We start from the raw sequence: 23,480 nt of genomic DNA on the forward strand, positions 1-23,480 counted from the left end.
AATAAAAAATAATACTATTCTAAAATAAAAAAGTCTGCTATCTGAAGAAATAGGAGCTTTGGAGCAACATAAATTCAGCATCTTAGGCTGGTGGCATTCAAAAAAAGAAGCCAATTCCAGGAAGGGAGTTGTGTCCATGTTTGTGAATCTTTTTAAACAATTTTGACTGCAAACTCCTATCTACCTCTGCAATACATAAATATCTTCCAAAAATTTCTTTTAACTCTGTCTTCATTCTTTTTCTTTTTCCTTCCCTCATTTTTAGTGGGTTCAAGTACTCTGGATAATAAATGAAGTAATTCAGAAAAGCAACATAGCAGACACTAATGTTGTAATGCTTGCAGAGATAACCTTACATCTAACTGCAATATTGGAAAACATAGCTGATTCTACAAGTAAATCTATGAAAAAAACAGGTAAAGCTTTCAACACAAATTTAGTTTTCTTTCAAGACTGGAACTTTTCTGAGTTGAAAACTTTGACAAATATACATATTAAAAAATTATTGTAAAGGCTTCATAGAGAGTAGAATAGTTTTTTGTAGACACAATTTCATCCATAATTGGAGCTAATGAAACCTGGTTTTCAAAGGATTTATGCCTCACTTCCTTACATTTCCAGTTCTACCAAAGTGACCCCATTTTAAATCATATCTCTTATGACTCACCCTCCCCAGAAGTCTTCTACATGTCTCTTCACCTCTTTGGGGCAGCCTCAGATCACTTGTATGTTCTCTGAATATTGGCTAGGCAGAAGGCAGTATGCACTGTGGCTCATTTGGAGCATTCAGGTGCTGGTTGACTAGTGGCAGGCCAAACAGAAGAGGGAAATACTGAGGTCATACTGAAGCTTTTGCTTTATTTGGGTCATTAATTTGGATCTCTAGTCTACACAAGTCCTGATTTTTGTGTAGGAATTCTATTGTCTTTGAAATTTAACTTAACTTGGCTGACATCATTGAGATATAATGCAACCACCATCACATTAAACAAATTTCCTTCCAAAAGCTGACTAATGCTGTAAAATAGGAATATTTAGACATATTTTTAAAAGAAGTTCTCTGTTGTTGTGGATGTAGTATCTTGGAATATGAATCATAGTTCTCATAAATGTTTTGCAGTAATTAAAGAGTAGATTTTAAGGACCCTTTTACGGTGTATCTATGAACAGAAGAGAATGACAATACCTTTTACTCTCTTCAAAGTAAGAAAATCTTGGAACACTACTATTCATTATAAAGGTAGAGAAGGTATTGTTTTCTGTGATGTTTTGAAAATCATACTATTCCGATGGAAAATGGATGAATCCTCATTGTAGCATCACTGCTATTCTTTTTCATTCAGTTTAAATGTATCTTTTTGGAGGAAAAAAGGCTGAATAGATAGGAACCATTGGTGAACACAGGCTAATAAATAGCCAGTCAAGCACACATTTATGCTGAGAAGAGTCTTTACTGAATGCTTAGTGAATATAGATTTTCTTATTTATGAGATAGAGACAGTGAAAAAGCAGAAATAAAGAGGCTAAAGTGGCATAAGGAGTACAGGAGTGACTGGAAGGTTGTCCCTCTGAAAGGGCAAAAAATGAATCTATTTCAGCAAAGAAATACAATTTTGACAGGCTAGGGGGTGGTAACCAAGAACAAAGAATCTGCTTCCTCTTGTTTTGGAAAGGAAAACAAAATTCTGGATGCATTCTTGATAAATGAAAACAATTTAAACAATCCAAATGAACTTTAAAAAGTGATAATCCCCTTTCAAGAAATATTAAATTGAAATAGTATGTATCACAAGAATATGACCTCATTTATTTAAAAATCCTCTTGTAAGTTAAATTAGTGTGCAAACTGCTGTGAATAAGATAACACATATATGTGAATTGATTTAAAATTGGAAAATTTATATGAATGCTACAACAATGTTAAGGAACTATGAAATGGGTCCAAGTTTCACTGGCTTAGATATAATGCTGCTATGAAATATAGGATACATTTAAAAATATTACATTATTGGATAAGCATATACTGAATTAGTATAATTGTACATATGTAGCTATTGTGTTTAAACCCCTAAAAGCTTTTCAAGAAACAATGTAATTATCTCATAGTCAAGTACTGAAGAACTGAATTATGTCCAGACTCTTGAGGAAGTAGCAGAGCTAATCAAATGGTACTAAAATTTTCTGAGTATATTTCATTTTCACTTTCTGATTTTTCTCCTATAAAAAAGGAAAAAGAAGTGCCTCTCTCTTGCAAGATGAAACCTGTGATATGCCTGAAATCCTGATGGTAACATCTAATTAATTTTCATTAATACAGTGTTTTTGAATAGCATAAGAACAGTTATTTCTCCTTGAAGCTTTTAATACAATTTTGTATTTAGTTTTATAAAGCTGAAATGTTTCACACAATCATGCTAGAGCAGAGGAGAAAAGCAAAGATATTTTTCCAAATGAAATAAAATCTGAAAATTTTTCTATAGTCTTTTTTAGTAATCTGTGATATGGAAGAAGTTTTATTTGAAAATTTTTTTACAGTATGAACATACTGATTTCTGCCGTGCACTTTTTTATGCTGATGTATAGTACCAGCTTTAAATGGTTTAATAATGCATTTTTTAAAGGTCATACATACTTCAGTCCTTGCTTAATTTAGGAAAATATTTTGAGTTGTGGTTTTGCTTGTTTGTTTCTGTAAGGGTAATGTGGAATAGATGGAAGATCCTGAGTTTCTTTGCTTTGTTCAGTGTGTTCAGTGCTTAGCACTTTGCAGAAGTGTCCAACAAAATAGTTCAAAATTACTTAATAAAGCACATTAAGAAGGCAAACATTAGTCTGAGGATTCAGGAATTTTGTCAATGATATGTCTTAATACTTACACCCATGGTGAAACTTTGATTCAATGACAAACTACTTAAGGGTGTTGTTTTCAAAAAAATCAGTATTTTCTTAACAGCATTTAATGGAATATTTGAAAAGTGTGAAAAATGCTGTGTTCATCAACTTAGTTTTCTAACTGCAGTTTCATTCTGCTGTAAGCTAACTCTTTGAGTTAGTAAATTGTTTCTTTGACAGCTGAGGGAATATCAGTCCTAAATTAATTAAAATTACTTGAAATTGAAAACATTGACATGAGTATGTCAATATGAAAGCATGGGGAGCAGTGCCTATGTAAAGACTATTTGACAGAGTTTAAACTGCAACAGCTGAAAATAATAGCACTTTACTTTTGATAGTCCATATTATAGCTTTTAATGCTGTTATTTAATAAAGCATGTTTCTATGTGTTTTCATTTCAGAAAAGTCCTACAGAACAATTACAAGTTGCTTATGAAAGTCTTGAAAAAGCAATTAATGGAATGAACACATCTCGCTTAATGACCCTTCTACCAGATGGAAAGTCGATATTTGACAACTGCTGTACAATGGTAAAGTTTACAAAAAGCTACACTGCATCAAAATTTATAAATAATATATTGGATTTTGATGACACAAACCTCATATTTTCTTCATACTTAGAAATCTTAGCATTATCAAATGCGCCTCATCTTCCTGCCTCATGTAAGAGGAGAACAGAAGAAATAAATCTCTGTGTAGCAGAAACAGCATTTCTCTCTTTCAGTAACTCTTTAGGATTTCTTTGCCATTTTCTTCTGGAAATAATTATAATTTATAACTTTCTCCTATAAAATAAAAGCAGAAATCCTTTTCATATTCATTGCTTGCAACAGTTTATTATTAACATTTTTTCCTGTTGAAGGGAGATCAGATTTTCTAAATATTATTCTACACCAATATGATCTTTTTTTTGTGGACTGGCAACACAATAGAACATATTTTTCTGCAGTTGCGTATTTATTATTAATTTAGTTTCGTATTGATTCTCAGGATCTGTCTAGTTTTCTCTGTCCATTTTCTGTGCTTTCTCTGTCTAGTCATTCTCCTTCTTTTCATGTTTTCTCGAATGACTGCGTATTACATAGATATGAGAAATTTCAGTGTTTTGTCAATTTACTGAAATAATAGTATCAATATCAAGATAAATGCAGTAAGCTAAGTCATAAAAGTTTGTGTTTGCTTAATTGCCATTTCCTATTTATTAGGTGGACTCAAATGATCAGGATTTGAATTCTCTTTTGGGATGTGGTAATGATAACACAGGAACAGGTGATGTTTTTTTAATGGATTTACATTTGGAGCTTATTCAGGCCCAGCATCGAGTAGCTGTGAAACTTCTTAAAATGATAAAAGGTAGGTTTCAGTAAAGCTAAATGATCTTCATATCTTGATTAGAGTTCTCTGTTAACATATGATGTAATACTAAGAAATAAAGGAGTACCTACTTTCTGAAGAGGAGCTGATGTTGGGCAGTTTCTATGCCACCTACAGATTGAAATAATATACTGAATTTGCAGAATTTAGATTTACTGCATGATATGAATCTCTAACGTCTACTCAACCATGTAAGTTAAACTTTGCTAACAAGTACTGGATTGGATTCCTAGACAGTTTTTTTTGGTGGTGTTTATAATATTAACAGTATCAGTAAGGGAGAATTGGGGGATGCTCTACAGTATCTTTTTTTCCCTGTAATTCTAATTTTCTTTCTAGAGAATGATGAGTATTTTATTCAGTGCTCTTTGTAATCCAGATTTCTACAGTCCGCAGATATCCCGCACTTGCCAAATGCTGTCTGGAAAAACTCTACTTGGTCTCCCATTCTTGTTTTTTTTTTTTTTTTAAAGTAAAAGCTAGTATGAGTTTGACACTGCAGAGTTCCCCTGTGCACTGCTCCCTAAAATCAAACAAGATTACTCTTTTCCTGTGATGTTAGTATAGCTACTAAAGATGTTAAAGCATGAGGGTGGAATATTCTTTGTGGCATGAACCAAACAAAAGAACATGAGATGGAGCAGAACTTTACTATAAAACTACATATTTACCCCCCTTACTGAAATTTTCTCAGTACCACTATTAGAATGAGTAACTCAAGATTTCCTTCCCACATAGGTGCTCAAAAGGATGATGAAAGTCTTAAGTCTAGCAAGTCTCATGTGAAGAATATTAAAGATTTCTGTTATTTAACAGGTAAGGCTTATTATAAAATTTTAGAAGTATAATAAATTACTGCTGCTGTTTTATAAATGTCTTAAAATATCTGTTTTACAGAGGCATTTATAATGGGAAAAATAAAAAAGAATAAGCTATCCAAAGCAATATTTTTGATGCAAAAGGCTGCACAGAAGTTCCCTAAAGAGTTAACCACTTCTTCCCAAAGGCAGCTACTGGAGGTAATAAAATAATATCTTATAGTAGAAATTCTTTATCATTAATACAGTTTTTCATGTCCTGTATTATTATGACTTTGATTACTCCTTCTTATAAAAAGAAGAAAAATGGAAGGAACTCGAGGGACAATGGGCGTTTTTAATTTCTGTTGTCAAAATTTCCCTGAGAAGTTTCATTATGGTGAAAGAATGAAGTGACTTAAAGTAAGGAAAGAGCACATCCCCAAATTCTGTGCACACATGCAGATTGCAGGAAACATGAAAGAAGATACGATCTTTCTTTCTACACTTAACCACCTAGACTTTGCAATTATGAACCTATATCCTGCCAAAATGTCAGGCAGGTTTCCTTCTCCCCACTGCAACCTTCAACATCCTTCTTTTTCCAAGATCTATAAGCTGTCTTAGATTACTTCAGTGATGATGACATGGACTTTATTTTATTAATGTTAAATAAACAGTTTAGAAGTTGGAGATTTTGGAATTTACTGAGGCTGAAAGTCAATTCTTCATGGGGTCATTTCGAAGTCTTTTGAAATCAGTGGAAGTCTTTCCGTTGAGCTTTGTACCAGCATCTCTCCATGAAAATTGCCTTCTCATCAGTGGGGCATAAAATTTATTTATAGCCTGTACAACAGATAACAGAATCTGCAAGTCTTACTATATAATATATGAAAAAGTATTTTAAACAAGAAGTTGCTAGATAGTGTTTTTCTTTTAAGTACTACAAATTTGGGAGCAGGATAATTAACACACATATCTTTTATGTCAGAAGAATGCAAAAACCAGATAGATATACACTAAAAAATCTCTCTCATATATTTGTAAAATATATGGAATTTATGAATAGAAGATGTAGTGATATGATATGAAATTTGTAACTAGTCACCAGTGAGGCTTTACAAGCAATTCCCAAGAAATATGTGGTTATCTCAAACGAACATTTGCAAAGGCCTTGTAGTGAACTTCAGTATTTTACTTCTGTGCACTTTTCACTGAGAAACATGTAGGTAAAAAAATATAATATATTTGGAGCCAGTTGCCAGAAAATGCCAGAATTAACTTTGCCTGGACAAAGTTTGCATGATTTTCTTTGATATTTGTGCTATGATGAAATATGTAATTATATGCTCAATTAATTTTCCTCCTTGTGGTGGATGGTGCTCACTTCATGAATAGCAAAACCATACCTTTATTTTCATGCTTCTCTGTAGAGGATTTTGCCTTTTGTATCGTAGACCATCCAAGACGTCTATATAGAACCGCTCATACCTTCCAGTCTTTTCTACTGTACTCAGCACAATATGAGATAAATCTGTTTTTATTACACTGCAAAATAGGAAAGTGGTTTATTTGTTTGGAAAACATAGAAATAACCTTTTCTCATGCAGTAAACCACGAGGCAGCTTCTGAGTCATGTGTATACTCAAATGTGTCACACTGCTTAACTGCTTTAGCTACTGTGTACCCATCACATCATATACATATCACAGTACAGCTTACCATAAAGAAGTAAAATTTTTGAAGAAGCAATGAAGTTTCTTAATTATCAATTGCAAAAGCTGAATGGTTGTGTGAGGTAAAGAGTCAGTCCATATCTTGCTTTTTTACTTATATCCTTCCTTAAACATTTATTACTAGGGTGGATACAACCTTAATGTAAAGGGGGAGGAAGTTGAGTGAAGTGAGGGGCTGTGCAAATGATTAGCTATGTGATGTGATTAAGGCTCTATTAAATCTTAACTCCCCATTTCACTGTAAATCTATGGCTGGTTTTTTGGTCATTTTTGGACATGAGATACAAGGCTTATTCAATCCATGGCCTGACCTGGTATGGTTGTTCTTATAGCCTTATAAATGTATGAGGACAGAAACAAGGAATTGTTAAGGTGCAAGATTATAGGATTGTCACTGAATAACCAATAACTTCAGATTTTCTTTCTCAGTTTATCTTTCAGACTCAGTTCAGCCTAAATCCTTGGTCCAGTGTATGGTACTAAAAGGCTTAAAATAAAAACCCTGGTTGTAGAAATGTGTGATCTATCTTCTCCCCAAAGAATGTAATTTCTCCAAGGCATCCTTGATCTCTTCATCTCTGGGAGCTGCCTTTTTTCGTTTTGGTTTGCACTGCACAGCTCCCACAAATAAAGATTTAAAAGTACTAAGTTCTTAGTATTAAATTTCCAAGTTAAGTTTCCCTTATCCTGACAATGCAAACAAAGTAAAGAAACCTATCAATTTGCCATTCTGTCCAGTAAGAAAAAAACGTACTCTGATCTCCAACCAAATGTCCACATAATCACTATGTGCAGGAGGCCTCCACATTTTTGGAAGACATTTATTAGACTGTTAGTCAGCTCTCAGCTTTCTTCAGCTAACCAAGGGAAGTGTCTTAGCCCTACTTTTCTGGGCCTGCACTCTCCTCCATTTTCTTTATTTCTGGACTGTATTTATTTCCTCAATTTCTGGAGTACAGAAAATCAGTCTAATCACTTCCACAGCTCCTTCAGAAAGTCCAGGGATTATGTCTCCAGCTCTCTCCTAAATAAGAGCTGGTATCTTTTTTGTTTCTTGTTGGAGCTAATCACTGGTTGACACTAATTGCTAATTAACATTATTTGTGGTCACTTTCTTTTTTCCTATATGTTCTTCCAAAACTGGATATGCATCAGCCCTGCCTCTTTCATATGCAACCATGCAACCCTGCATTCTCTTTATTGTACATTGTGAAATTAATCAGTATATGTAAGGCTTACACAAAGTACCATTCAACCTGATTTAGGATGTAAGATGATATGAAAATCTAGAAATGTTTTCTACATAGCAGTGGATTTTTTAATGATCATTTTGAAAACTGTTTAAAAGTGTTAAATCTATCAGATTGTTATGTTTTAAAAGTTTTCCCCTTTTGTTTTAATTTAAATCATAGGAAGCACTAACTTTAATTGAGCAAGTTGAAGCTGAACAAAGAGTGTTGTATCATAGTCTCAAAGAAACTATGAGCAGCAAGAAAAAAAGCAGAACTCCTCCTCCTCCACTATTACTTTCTAGATCACATTGCTCCATGACTTTTAAACCAGCCCCATTCTCTTCAGATGTTCAGGTAATGTTTTTCATAATGACTGCATAAGAAATAACTAAACAATACATGAGGGAGAAAAAGTTGTTTCAACAGTGCTAATACCATCACAGTTTGTTTTGTTGTTCTTGAGAAGATTATGTGATTCTGACTTGTGTTGTTCCCCCCATGCTCTGTGAGTCAGTTGTGACTCACTGTTTTGATCTTCACATTTGCATGAAAATTTCTTAATCTCATGCATCATGTTCCTTGGTGCTTTTGTCATATAACACTTATTCTACTTGTCAAAATCTCATTCTCTCACTTTTAGTCTGACATAGTTACCTTCTAAAGACATGTGAAGCTGTTGCATCATGTGATGCAAGGAAGTACCACACTGAAGTAAGTCTCTGTTAATGAAGTGCTGAAGTGCCATAATTCAGGTGGAAAAAGCGACCTTCTGTTGGACATGTAGAATCACAGAACTATTCAGATCATAAAGGGGTTTAGGAGAGGTCTCTAGTCCCACCTTCTGCTCAAAGTAGGGTTGGCTGTGAGATTAGACCAGGTTGCTTAGGGCATTATCCAGTCACCTCTAAAAACCTCCAAGGACAGAGACTGAACAGCTTCTCTGGACAACCTGTTCATGGAGAAAACATTTATCCTTATGTACAGTTGGAATCTTTCTTGCTTCAATTTAGGTCTATTGTTTTTTGTACCCTTACCATGCACTACTGGGAAAAGCCTGGCTACATCTTCTTCATCACTTGCTTGCAGGCACTCAAGGGCTCCTGGTAGGTCCCCTGAAGCTACCTCTTCTCCAGGAAGAATAAGCCCATCTTGCTCAGCCTTTTCTCAAAGTGCTAGTGCTCCATCATGGTGGTCCTTTGCTGTAATGACTCTGGTTGCTCTGGTTGTTCAACATTTCTTGTTAGAATGATGGGGACAGGAGTGAAACTGGCCGTGGTATCTAGATGTAGTCTAATGAGTGCTGAGCAGAGGGGGATAATCACATTCCTCAGTCTCCTAACTGTATGTCTGTCAGTACAGTTCAAGATGCTTTCAGGCTGCTTTGCTGCTGTGGCACACCACTGGCTTATGCTCAGCTTGCTGTCTAACATGTCCCCCAGATCATTTAAGTGCTGTTTCCCAGCCCATCAGTCCCCAGCCTATATCCTTGCAAGGGATTCTTCCTTCCCAGGTGTAAAACTTTGCATTTGTCCTGTCCTTGTTAAATTTCATGAGGTTCCTGTCGCGCATTCCTCTGGGCCCCTCTGAATAGCAATCCTGCCTGCAGCGATATCAATTTTTTCCCTCAATTTGGCATCATCTTCAAATCTAGTGCTCACTTTTTCCCTCGGGTTATTGCTAAAGATATTGAACAGGATAGTCCCCTACAGTAGTCCACTTGTTACCACCCTCCAGGTAGAGTATGAACCATTAACAACTAGTCTCTGAGCCTGACCTTCCAACCATTGTTTTACCCATTTATCTGTTCACACCCCCATACTGTATCATCCTAACTTGGATGTAAGACTACTGGGAGACAGTGCTGAAAAAAAAAAGCCTTCCTAAGGTCAAGATAAATGACATCTACTCCTCTCCCCTCCTCTGCAAATCAAGTAATTTTGTCACAGAGGCCAATCATGATGATGAGCCATGTTTTGCCCTGGGTAAATCCTTGCTGACTGTTCCAAATCACCTTATTCTCCTTCATAGTCCAGAAAGGGTTCAAACAGGTTGAAGTATGAAAAACTCACTAGCCACAGTTTTCTAAAGAGACAAATTTTCATAATGATTTAGCAAACTTCTTCAAATTAACAATGTGTATAAAACCAGTAGGAACTCAAATCTTACTAATAGTGGTAAGAATTTTTCTGTGAACAATTGTTTTATAACTTGCAGTTTTATTTCACTTCGATTAGTTAATTTCAAAGAAATTAATTTGGAAAAGTTTTTCCTTTTTATCCCTAATGAACATAAAATAAAAAAAATATAACTCTTTAAAGTCTGGTAGCTCATCTGTTAACACTTCTTTTTGCTCGATACAGGGGAGTGAATGTAAAACAGCGGGCCACTAGATGGCGCAACATGATTATTAGTCTCATAATTTAAGCCCAGATACTCTGTTGAGCAGATGTGAAAGGCATTTTTATCGAAGAACTTACTAACTGGAAATGGATACTAAGGCTTTAATTAGACGTATATAGTTCTTGTACTAGAAGTCAATCTCTAAAACTTCCCGATCTTAAAGTTGGTCATTTCCTGAAAATAATCACCTCTATTTCAGTATCTCTTTCTGAAAAACAGTCAGAACTCATTGCAAGGCAAATCATGTGTATTATACAAGAAAAATTAACATTTGTTTAATGTTCAAAAATGACCTCACCTGCAAAACCTCAGGTCTATTTAAATGTCTACTGAAAGTAAATAGTACAGTTTTTAGAACTTCATCAGATGCATAACTTACTGAAATCATCTGCCCAGTTCTACAGAGATGAAATCAAAATTAGTTCCCATGTTTGATCTCACTGGACACAACCAAGCACTGATTCAGGACTGCATACTCACGTTCCTCCTTGGTTAAATATATTAAGAAGTATAGATAATATGCTCAATGAGATTATCAGCAGCTTGAGAGTATTAAAAAAAATAAATGGATTTAAATAGAAAATAAGAACATGGCTTGTTTAGAAGATATTACTGCATTACTTCATATTTGTGTTTTTGTTGCCTGCTTTTAAGGATCTTTCCTCAAGTAGTGTACTGAATCAGAACATGTCAGCTTTAGAAGGGTACTGTTGGCAAGGATCACATAATAGATTGAGATGACTTTAAATCTACAGGATGGCCTATAGAGTTTATGTTTTGGGATAAGTTTGAGGTACAGGGTAAGTCAATGTAGGAGATAGAATAATGAAGAATCATTTGCTTTTATTGCTATTTTAGTATATCTAGTTCTCCAGCTAAATCAATTAATTAATGTTTCTAGTGCAGTTAGACTATACATTTTTATAACTAAGGTTGGTTTGTTGTTTTTTTTTCCACAGAGACTGTTTTCTCAAAACTAGTTAATTCTACATTAGGCAAAAGTTAGAAATACTGTTATATATCAACTAATTTTGTTCTCATTTTCTTCAAAGGTTTCATGGTACAGTATTTTGGGCTCTGTAGCAGGAGGAAGTAATATGAAAGTAAGGTTAAAACACAATAAACTTCCAAATGCAGGAGAAGAGGTAAGACAGAGGTAAAACTCCTTTAGATCATTCTCTCTTCTTTTAAGAAAACACCCCAGCTTTCTAAATGTATACATCTAACATCTTTTTTTAATCAGGTAACTGGCCAATCCTTTAACAAACCTTTTGATTTTTATTTTAAGCAATTGAAATTTTGCTAGGCTGAAGGGATACCAAAACAAAAAAAAAAAGTTCTAGGAACCTGTTCAGGATAGTGAATTAAATGATACAAAACCTTCATATTAGACAAGTCTTTGTCCCATCTGTTATAACTCTGTTTTTTGAGTGACATCTAAGAAATACAGAAGGAAGATAAAGTATATAATGTATTTATAGAGTGTGCCCTAGACACTTCTGTTTCCAGGGATTCAAAAAAAGAGAAATTCTAAACAGGTAAAATTTTTTTCTTAATTGTATAACTTCTATTGGCTATTTCTTCTTAACAAGGCCTTGGCTTACTTAATTCTGGCAACATGATGATATAACTTCTTCAATAACCTTTGTGTTCAGACATGATTGAACTTCTAGGTTCATGCTCTTTCCCTTTGGTGCTGTGAACATGTGGTGTGACAAATCATCCCACAAAACCTTGATTACTTATGCTTGATCATCTGACTGTCAGTGCTCTTTTACATTACTTCTTCATTGCAATTTGATGTTTATTTTCTTAATTTGTTTTGCATTTTTTGTTTTGTGTTAGTGTAGTTTTTTTCCTTTAGATTACACTTTGATGTTCTTGCATAGACTGAGAGAGTTCTGGTTTACACTTGCTTTTGCATGCTGTTGCATTGTTCACCTGAATGACGACCGTGATCCATCATCCAAATACTCTTAATTTTGAGTTCAAAGAATGGGACAAAAAAGCTTCAGCACATCATATTTGCTTCAGCAAATTTGACTGTTATCTCAGACCTGAGTGATCATTTTTATATCTGGAAATCTTCTTGAAGAGTTCTGTTCTTTGCAGGGCAGGTCTCTGTTTTGCGGTGTTGCAGAAGAATGATCTCAACCTCTTTTGCCTAATGTTTCAAGCTTTCCTGGTTTTGTGACCAAGCTCTATACTAACGTTTACAGACTTGTATTTGGTGATGGAGGGGAAATCTTTCCCTTTGTGCCTGTTGCCCTATACCCTCCCCAAAAAGGAAAGTGTATAAAAAGAGAAGGTGTGTGTAGCTACTGGCAATAGAGGTTTTGATGTTATTGTCTATATTATTGTTATCGAATCCAGAGAATCAAGCTTCCTGCGATGTCCAGTGAGCTAGTTTCAGTATTCTGTACTGGTCCAGGTGAATTAAGTATTTCATTTGAGACTTTTACTTCACTGCTAGCTGTTCTTTCTTTGAACTTGCTGCAATCCATCCAAGCCACTGACTATCTTAGCTCTGGCAGGCACTAGAGGTGCACAGACCTGAGGTTAACCCATATGCCTTAGCAGTGGAACTTCTTGTTACTTTAGGATATGCTTTTGCAAAATGCTGATCTGCAGACAAAGTCACTATCTACCTGCTTCATGGAAAAGGTTTAGAATTCTTGGTGGTGTAATGATCTATCAACTTGCAACATGAGAAAAGCTTGCTCTAAAGGGATACTACAGACTGTCTTACACTAATTTCTGGTCCAATGGTTCAGGATTCACCCCCAGCATTTGATGGGATTTCTGTTGTTCAGAGGTCTCCTAATGAAGGCCAGACAGTATTTGTATAAGAGCACTGTGTTGATGCTACATTCGGATGGTCTCATTTCTCATGGTGTGCTTCAGTCACTGTGTCAGTTGTTTGTTGCTTCAAGACCATAAAACTTTCCTTTATATAAGTTGTCCTGGTTATGGAGAGGAAGGTGGAAAAGCCTGTTAGGAGCGAGTCGCAATGTTAAAGTGCAGGTGGACAATTACTTGAAGGAAATATGAAGAGAAGATCTTGAAAGTATGTTGTTTGTTTCACAAACTTCAAAGTCCTTTTAATGATGCTGAGAGGACCCGAGACATCCTCTGCCCATATCTAATACATGCATGTGGCATGTGTGGAGGAGAGCCATATGCTCTTTCTCAGGAAGCAGAACTCAGGGCTAGAATGTTTCCAGCTCAATGACTGCAAGCACGTGCACTCATGGTGTGAATATAGAAATGGACAAAAATGTCTTAGAGAAACTCCAGGTCCTGGTACTTAACTGTACTCTTAGGTTATGTGCTCTGTATACTCAACTGCATTCCAGAGAAAGCTGATACATTTTTTCCCCTGTCATTTCATTGTTTTCTCATTGTCTTCAAGAACCTAATACCATGTGGAAACATGACGTGTCTGTTAATCTAGGTTGTACTTTGATTGTATCCAACACCATTAAATAATTTATTGAACAGTAAAAGTTTAGAGTTTGAGATTTGTTTTTGATATGTATAGTGGGTGTAAGTGGAAAATATTTTTATTGATAGATACCAGCTGATGGGAAAAGCCTCTTGGAAATACAAGGCTTAGATCCCAATGAGAAATACGTATTTGCAGTCGCAGCATATTCTTCTGATGGAAAACTTATTGGTGATGCCATTGGGGAAACAACTAAGCCAATCCTTGCTTATCCACCTCTTTCTGCTACTACTGTTCGAGCCTATCTCATTGAGGTAGGATTAGAGTCTTGAATAATAAATACATAATTTAATTTGCTTGTAATTATTTGTTTTCACTGGTAGCTCTAAAACTTCTGGTAAAACCTCAAGATTTTCTTGCCAAAAGCTTGACAAGCACAAATCACAATTGTAACATAAAAAATGGTATATTTGAGTAACTCAATTCTTAATTCAAAATTACTGGAAATTCCAGTTTAAGGGAAAAGATGTCTCTTAGCTAGTTTTTTTTATTCCTGTTCCTGTTTTTCAGTCTGCATTTAGGTTCTTTCTTCTGTTTTATAATTTATTATTTCATTTTTCTGATTGAAACCAAGTGCTGGAAATCATCTTATTAGTCATTACAGTATGGGATGAAAAATGTGATTGAACTTGACAGGTATCAAATCCAGCCATTTTTATATTGAAATTATTTTTGTAGTGTCTTGTGGAAAACCACAAAGGCTCTGTCAGACCTTTATCATAATTTTTGGTATCCTTAAAAAGAAAATTTAAAACAGATTGTGGCATGGAAAAAAGTCAAATTGTCTAGTCCTGTAAATTAGATAATGGGCAACAGTTAGAAAATTTTCTAAAATATTCCAGAGTAAGGGATATCCACATGAATTTATACCTATTTGTGTGTGGCTCCATCTATATCTTGTTTTCCAGAGCAGTAGGGCATTCTGCAGTATTAGTAAAATGAACCTAGATGAAACAATATGCCTTCAAAAACTGCAGTACGATACCTGTAAATTATTCCACAAAGGGCTGCTAGATCCTTGGTTAACAGTCAAGAAACTCTTCTGCCTTCTCTGATGCTAATTCTGAAGGCAAACTAATACTAGTAGAATCAGATTGCTACTACATTTGTTTTATTCAAATATGTTAGAATATTCTTACAGAAATTGTAAATATACATGTTGGGGGAGAGTTTTAAAACTTTTCTTTGTACCATAATCATGTTTGTCTTGGTTATTTGATGAACATGGAAACCTGATAATTTTTTTGTTGGTTTTTATTTTGTTTTTTGTAGGTGGCCTATCAGACTGGCAACTATACATTAGCCAGAGAAGCATTTTCACCAATGTGGGATTATTTTGTTTCAAATTCTTCTCCACTGCCTGCCAATGCAGCTGTTATTTCTGCAAGCAGTAATTTGACTATATCTGAAAACAGGTAACTGGCAAAACCAAAGTAGCAGTTAATTATAGATGTGCACATTTTATTTTGAAGAGTACCAGGTTGTGAAATTTTGTTCAGACTTCTGATATGAAAAACATTCTGGAAAAAAAAAAAAGGTGTGAAATGTGTTATAAAAATGTAGTGTTTTATAATTAGCAGAGGATTTTTATTATATATGGAACTGCTAACATTTACATACCTAATTCTTTATAATGATTGTTTTCTTAAGATAACTGGAAAACATTTATGAAGTGGCTATTAATTCAGTGTGATGCATTTTCACATGCAAAATATGTAATATGCACTGGGTTCTTGACTTTCGATTAAGGGAGCAGTAAAGTTCAGAAATTGTGAAAATGTTGTCAAGAACACCACCCAAAAGGGGTAAATTCTTGCTAATTTTGTTTTGTGGAGGCTAGATAATCTGCCAATAATCTTTGAATATACTGAAGTGCTTTAGGAGATATATTTAAAATTAATTAATTTTTAAGTAAATTTCAAATATTCAACCATAATATAGGTTTTTCATGATGACAAAGCCCAGCTAAAAATTTTGCAGTTACATTCACTGAAATTAAATAGAACCAAATGCAAAACCAATTGAAATCCTAATTAATTCCCAGATAAAAGAAAGAGATGTGTATGAAATCACAGACATGAAATACTGTAATAAAAAAATAGTTTTAAATGTTAGTCAACTGCTTACAATTTGATAATGAATTAACATCCAATAAAACTGAATGCAAATCATCATCTTCACTTGTGTGGAATTCTCTTTAGACTAGTTCTTTCATCTCCATTTCAGTCTGACAGACTGGCTTAGTCTTGAAACCGTGGTGACAAGAAGCAACCTTATTGCCTGCGTGTTAATAGTTCCTGAATGTTTCAAGATTTAAAGAAGAAATAAATAAAGATATTTGCTTCAAGAAATAGATATTAGGGGGATTTCCTAAAAGTTTTGTCAGAATGCTTCCATTTCCACTTTACAGACAGAATGACCAGTAATCAGCTATTCTAAGACATAATGTAACTAGCGTTTTCTCCAGATTGTTTTGATACACTTGCATCAGAGCCAGTGTTTTTTTCCATGGCAGTGCTGTTTGGGTGCAAGCAGATAATGTAGGCTTGTGTGTGCTTTGAATCCTGTAGGAGAGAGTAATGTGTCTAAGCATACTTGTTATTTGAGGCTCAGCCAGACTACCGGTGTGTCTCTTGTATGTCCTTCAGGTGCCACCATGTGTCTGATACTAGGCATACAAATTTACCAAAGGTCTTGATGTTAGATGCCATAAGAGCATTTGGGATTTACAGGCAGCCTGTGGACTGCATTGATGCACACAGATAATCACTAGACATCCTATTTCATGATGATGTGGATATTTTAAATCTATCACTGGCCTAGGCAACAAAGCAGGAATGCAAGTCTGGCCATTGTGGTTTTTTTGGCAATTGTTTTTCACTAATATTTTTTCCTGATCAGTTCTTCTTCTTCCACTCCCCCTCCCCCTCGCCCCCCCCCCCCCCCCCCCCCCCCCCCCCCCGATACATACAGCTGCAGAAATAACATGATGTGAATTAAGCTACTTTCAGATACGTCAAACGAAGACAGAAAAATTTAAATAGCTGTGCAAAGCAGTTTCAGGGTTTTTGCTTTTTTGACAGTGATGTCCAAGCCTAATTCCGCGCCCCCCCCCTCCCCCCCCCCGCATTTAATATGGAAGATTCTCAAAGCTGCAGTATCAGACCTGAAATAAAGAGGTTTCAGTTTTACTGATCGGTAGTTAAGAAATTAGATGGACTAGCTTGAAAGTGCATAGGACTTAACGATACAGTAGAGGGAGCTGGAAGGAAAGGAAACCTTTTTCCAGCCAGAAGCGCTGCTGGTATCTTGGTAATGTCAAGTATGTGAATGTGTCTATTTGATCTTCCTTCTTGAGTTTCAGTCTCTTTTAGGAAATACAATCGAGGAGGAGGAATTTATTTATTATACTTCAAAATAATAGGATTTTTCCTGTAACAACAATAAAATAATAATTAAAAAAAACCCCACCCACCAAAGACAAATGCCCCCTACCCCCAGGGAAGGCAAAAAAAGTCCAACAAAAAAGCAAGCAGAAGAGAGATTCTTTTGAAACTTGTAATACAAGACATCAGTGATGAAAAGGAGTCTGTTACTAACACTTAGTAATGGACTTCACAACTGCATGCGTCATTGTCAGAATACAGAAAAATAATGTGTAAAAGGAGTCATTAAAATAGATAAGCTTTATCATCCCAAGTTTTAAAAATGTTCAAAGTAAATTTCACTGGATTGGATGAAACAACTAAGGAAAAGCTCTTTTAGGATAGTAGAAGGTGGATAACAATTTGAAAAGAAGTCTTATCCCTTTTATTTATTTTTTTGTTAGAAATTTTAAATGCTTTTTTTCAGTTTTGCATATAAATCTTCTTTCCAGAAGTAGCTACAGTAATCCTTTTTTTCTGTAATTTTAAAATTAAAGAATGCATTTTAATATAATGCAATTTCAGGCATGTGATATCTGAATCATCATTAACATGCTTTTACTGTGCTTTTTTGTTTTGTAGGTTACGTTTTGAAGCTCTGTCTCGGACTTCTCCTATTACCTTGCACCTCTTTCTAAGGAATATATTTGCTGTCTGTGACATTAATGTCATGGAAGGAGCACTCTTCTGTGATTCCGTCTGTTCCAACAAGATACTTTATAAGGACCAAGTATGTGTGGCTTAAAATAATATACTGGATTTGATTTTACTTTTTGATCAGCTTTATTTCATCATCACAAGATAAATGTTGCAATGTACTAAGCCTGTTTACAGAATACTGCATTTTCTGTGAGTCATCTGGTCTTCCTTTCTGAAGTATTTTAGTTGCTGTTGGTTATTTTGCATCCTGGTGGAAAGATGTTTCTGAATGAGTTTTTGCCTAATCCAAAGTCCACCAATTCTAACTGAGGAAGGATTTTCCTTGACTTCAGTGGTGGTGGACTGTAATTTAAGAAAGAAGTTCAATCATTGTTATTTTTGTTCTACTAAATTGCACCTTGGATTTTTGGTTTTAAATATTTCTGCTATTTAATACAGATATTTTCATTAATACTGAACTTCTAACAGGGCTTCATGGTTTTAATATACTAAGTTTTTATCTTATTTCAGACTTTTTTATAGTATAATGGCATGTTAATGACACAAAGGACTTTCTTTTACATTGAATAGTCAAGATTTGCCTCCCATATTATTACATTCCTATTCCACTCTTTGCTGAAGTATTTGTCTCATAAAAATGTGAGCAGTCAATTACTCGGTGACTTTACTGGATCTGCTCATACATGCAAGGACTTCAGCAGATAACTGGAAGGGAAGGAAGGAATTGTTATCCTCCCCTTACTTCCTCTGAGAGCTTAGCATGTGAAATTTCCACTCCACACAGGCTGAGGTTGTTAACCAGGCTTTGTAAATTATATGGACAAATTCAGAGGGCACAATTAGGTCAAGAACAATTGTTTCCTTTAGAATCATGAATAATTTTGCATTTGTTTGTATCCTTCTAACAGGTATCAATGTAGATTCATTTTTAAACTTTTACTTGCCACTTACACTGCTTTTTAAGCTGCAATAACATCTGTCTTCTTTCACTCTCAATGATTTAAAACAACAGAATTTGTATTTGAATCAAAATGTGTTTCTTTTTTACAGGTTGCTAGATTAGCAGAATGTGAAAGAATGACTGTGGCAATTGAACTTAGCAATTGGTTAAATGATGCGAGTTACACCCTGCAGTCTGTAGTACAATGTTATGGCCTCCTTGCTCCAATTATTTATCACAAGATTTCTTCAGTGCCGGTAGTTCAGGTGAGAGAATTTTAAGACAAAGCAGCTGGCATCCAATTCCTGCAGTTACTGTGATTCAAATTAAATTTATAATGGAGTGTACGGTGGGAGAGCTAAATATCTAGATGTTGGGTTTTTAGTGGCTGCTGAAAGAAAAGCCTTTAATGGTTTTATGTGTTCCCAACACATATGTTCAGTGTAAGCTGCACAGATTCTGCTCTCAGATACGCTTAAGTAACTGCAGAATAGCGATTGTTTCTTCAGGATGATGTGTTGATATTATAAAACTCTAGTAGAATCTGTGACGTAACTTTACTTGAATGCTATTTGCAGACAGCAGTTCTGAGGAAAGAAAAGCATTTGCCTATGGCTTTTTTTGGAATGTTAGCTTCATATAGAGTTTTCTTTTCTTCTTAAAAAAAGAAGGCTAATAGTTGTTTTGATAATGCAGTCTTTAGTTTTCAGGCATGTGCTCTTTTTTCCAGAAGCAAGTACTTTCTCTTTGAAAACAGAGTACCTGAATCCTTTCCTTCCATTTCTGAAGCAGTGGAGGTGTTTCGTAGATTTAGCAAGGATGCAGTAGAAACATGCAACTTTTTTCCCCATAATTGGGTAGTTTTGTCAGGGAACAGCAGTAAGAGTGTGTTTGCTCTATGAGGAAGGTGACTGCAGTGCTGACAAGACACAGACTAGCAGCATCGCAAAACAGCAGACAAAGCAGGGTGTTGGTAAGGGGATCCACTGAGAGTCCAGAGAAGCTGAAGTTATTGGGCTGGCCCAGGGTCCATCCAGGAGAAAAACTCAGGAGCTGCAGGAGTTAGATAGAGCCAGAGACTGGAGACAAGGCTACAACACAGGTCCAGGGTCCATCCAGGAGACAGAACTGAAGACCAGCATGCCAATACCATAGCTCGAGCAGGGACTGAAGGCTTGTGTCTGAGCTCAACTGGGACTCCCGGGCCCCTGGGCAGAAGGTGTGAGGGGAGGCCCCATGTGGGACGGCTCACGGAATGACTGTTGGGGCACTCAGGGCCCCGAGAAGCTTTTAGGAGTGTTTAGAAAAACAACCCCACCTATTTACATAGAGGGATAGCCTCTTGCTTAAGAAGTCATTGACTGTAATGACCTACTAAAGGCACAGCTAGCCACTGGAAATGGCTTCTGTTTCAGGTTTCCTAATTAAAGGGAAAAATAATTTAGTCACATGTTCTTTTCATGCCTGATAGACAAAAATGGGGGGAAAAAAGTCTTCTATTTTTAGAGCATACTGGAAACATTTTTCTTTCATTTAAAATTCTGACCAGTTTGATATATTTTTAAGCAGTCCTCTACTAGGAGTATGTCATCTCACTGAATTAAGTATTCTTTGATTTCATGTTAATTAAATCAGCAAAAATATCCATTATGTATCTGTAATTTAATATCTGTGATTTTATGAGAACATGTGATTTATTCCAAAGGGCTTGAAATCAAAGTGGTTGAAATCTTGACACCGTTAAATTAAATGGAAATTTTATTATTGGCTTTTGTTATCCATTAGATTTCAAAGCATTTTTAAAGTTCACCAGGCTTTACAGAGGTACAAGCTTGTAAGTGTGTTGCAGACTCCAAACCATCTTTTAACCCTTGTATTTACAGATCCTCATTAAGTGTTTGGCTGTTCTTCAAGAAATTCCAAGTGCCATTTTGCAGAGGAGGCAGGCAGGATGTTATGAGAGCATTCAGCATATGATAGCTTGTACTTCATTTTATGCAGCAAAGGTAGGGTGTGGATTATTGTCCTTACAGCTTAGTTTAAAATATAGCTCTTGTTATTTAGAAAAAAAAGTTGGTAAGCTGGCCTTCAAAGTGGTATCTTAGAGAACTTGCGCTCTAAAATGGTAAAGGTGTAGAAATGTGTATTAGTATCTTTGTATCAGTGCATTTCATATGATAATGACATTTTGACTTTTTAATAGAATTGAGAATTTTCATTTGTTCAGAAAATACACTGTAACTATTGGTCCGTGACATGAAATCTGTATTTTATATTATAGTGTTTATTTTTACATTTAAGGTAGCACTGTTTTCAATCAAGCCTATATGTAATATATAAATTTAAAAGTTTATTTACTGCAAATAGGCCATATTTGTGGTTTTAATCAGATTAGCATATCTGGCTTATTTACTATTCAGATACAAGAGACTATACCATTTAGTCCAACAGGCTGGCAAGAACGTAAGCGCCATGATTTTTAACCATAATACATATCTGTAGATCACATTTATGATTCAGATTCTCAGTCTGTTTAGTGAGATAAGAAGAAACGTGGTACCAGTAGGAGTTTATTCCTCAGGTATAGAGACATGCTAGAGTTAAAGTACTTGCCATGAAACATGTATGATGTGGAAAAAGTCAGCTTTCCTCTAGCTTTGAGTACACCTCAGCTAAGAGCTTGTTATTGAAGCTGAGCTGTGGCTGATTCTTTGAGGGATTCCCCTGTGTTGGTGATCTCTCATCTGAGTCTTCATAGGAGCTAGATGTCTGTGCTCACCTCACAAGACCAGATCAGTGTCAAGTATCCTTAAAAGTGTACTTCAAGAAGACCTGGGTTTCATTCTTTCTAGAAAGATGGGTATTTTAAGCCTTAGTGTCATCATTTTCTTTGTATCAATCAATGATTTCATGGCTGTGAGGGCAGTGTCAGGGCATGGTGAGGGCTGGGGAACCAGAAGCTGAGGGCAATGTCATGGCTGGCAAGGCAGCACATGGCAGTCAGGTTCAACCAGGAGTTAAGATCATTGGGTGAGTTTATAGTGCTGAGGCAGGTCTGAGCTGAAGCTGGGAAGTTGATCTGCAGGTCAGGATCAGGTCTGGTGAGGGTGGCTAGGGTAAGACACAGCCCAGCAGACTGGTCCATTGTGATGGAAGCAGTCTGAGGTCAAGCTGAGGAGCCCATCCATGGGTCAGGTGTCCAGACCAGTGAATCCATGGCCAGGCCCAAGCATGGCTTGGAGCATGCTGGAGACCAGCATTCCTGCCATGTAGGAACTGGCAGGGACCATAGGCTCAGGACTGAGCTGAAAAGAGAGCTCCTGGCTCCATGGGGGGAGGGCCTAGGTGGAGGCTATCAAGGCCAATAAAGCCTATTTCGTGGTTTAACCCCGGCCAGCAACCAAGCCCCATGCAGCCAGTCGCTCACTCCCCCTCACTCGGAGGCATGGGGAGGAGAATCGGAAAGGAATGTAAAAGTCAAGGGTTGAGATAAGAACAATTTAATAATTTAAACAGAATAAAGAGGTAAGAACAATAACAATAATAGTAACAATAATAATATTAATAAAATGGAAAGGTGGGGAAAAAGGGTAAAGCAAAAGCTGCACACACAAGCAAAGCAAAGCAAGGAATTCATTCACCACTTCCCAAGGGCAGGCAGGGGTTTGGCCGTCCCCAGGAAGGCCGGGCTCCATCACGCATAACAGTTACTTGGAAAGACAAACGCCTTAACGCCAAATGTCCCCCCCTTTCTCTTTCTTCCCCCAGTTCATATACTCAGCATGACGTCGTATGGTGTGGAATACCTCTTTGGCTAGCTTGGGTCACCTGCCCTGGCTGTGTCCCCTCCCAATTTCCCGTGCCCCCTCAGCCCTCTGGCTGGCAGGGCCCAAGGAACTGAAGAGTCCTTGATTTAGTATAAACATCACCCAGCAAAGACTAAAAACATCAGTGTCCTGTCAACCTTGTTCTCACATCAGAGCCAAAACAGAGCACTGTACTAACTACTAAGAAGAAAATTAACTCTATCCCAGCTGAAACCAGGACAGCCTAACAGAACGTTAACACCTTCATACAGTGTTTGTTGCTAGATTCCTCAGTTAAATGACTGTCTGTTTGTACTGCTGATTTTGTTTTTTTTCCTTAGAGACACCATTTCAAGAGAATAGCAAACAGAATGAGTGAATTGCAAATGCTTCTGATTAATCCATCATATATGGTTTTCTGTGGAGTTACAGTCAGGCCATGCACTGTATTTATCCTAAAGTAATCTATACACTTTGTATCCCAAAGACAAACAACCTAACGTTAAGTTACCTTGCATATAGTAGAAACACTTCGTCCTTTAGAGTTCTATCTAAAGAAGATAAAGCCATCTAAAAGCATTTCCTACACTGTTCATTTTATAAATTTCACCATTCCTTTCACTAATACAGTTGGGATTTTCAAATGGGCACTCGATACCAGAGACGTAAATGAGGATCATTTAGTTACCCTTTATATTCTTTGATAGCAG

General features: G+C 36.1%; 1 protein-coding gene across 1 annotated transcript in view; it reads left to right on the forward strand.

Annotated features, from left to right (window-relative positions):
- CFAP54 (cilia and flagella associated protein 54) overlaps positions 1-23,480 on the forward strand; it is a 116,271-nt gene that overhangs the window by 29,082 nt on the left and 63,709 nt on the right. The window contains exons 15-27 of the mRNA XM_040596088.1: positions 266-416; positions 2,229-2,287; positions 3,297-3,425; positions 4,101-4,248; positions 5,008-5,085; positions 5,167-5,288; positions 8,215-8,388; positions 11,487-11,579; positions 14,008-14,193; positions 15,212-15,354; positions 17,947-18,094; positions 19,075-19,230; positions 20,848-20,970. Of these exons, the coding sequence (XP_040452022.1) occupies positions 266-416; positions 2,229-2,287; positions 3,297-3,425; positions 4,101-4,248; positions 5,008-5,085; positions 5,167-5,288; positions 8,215-8,388; positions 11,487-11,579; positions 14,008-14,193; positions 15,212-15,354; positions 17,947-18,094; positions 19,075-19,230; positions 20,848-20,970 (1,710 nt within the window). The remainder of the gene's footprint in view (positions 1-265; positions 417-2,228; positions 2,288-3,296; positions 3,426-4,100; positions 4,249-5,007; positions 5,086-5,166; positions 5,289-8,214; positions 8,389-11,486; positions 11,580-14,007; positions 14,194-15,211; positions 15,355-17,946; positions 18,095-19,074; positions 19,231-20,847; positions 20,971-23,480) is intronic.

This window comes from Falco naumanni, chromosome 5 (genome assembly GCF_017639655.2).
Source record: "Falco naumanni isolate bFalNau1 chromosome 5, bFalNau1.pat, whole genome shotgun sequence".
NCBI classification, from domain to species: domain Eukaryota; kingdom Metazoa; phylum Chordata; class Aves; order Falconiformes; family Falconidae; genus Falco; species Falco naumanni.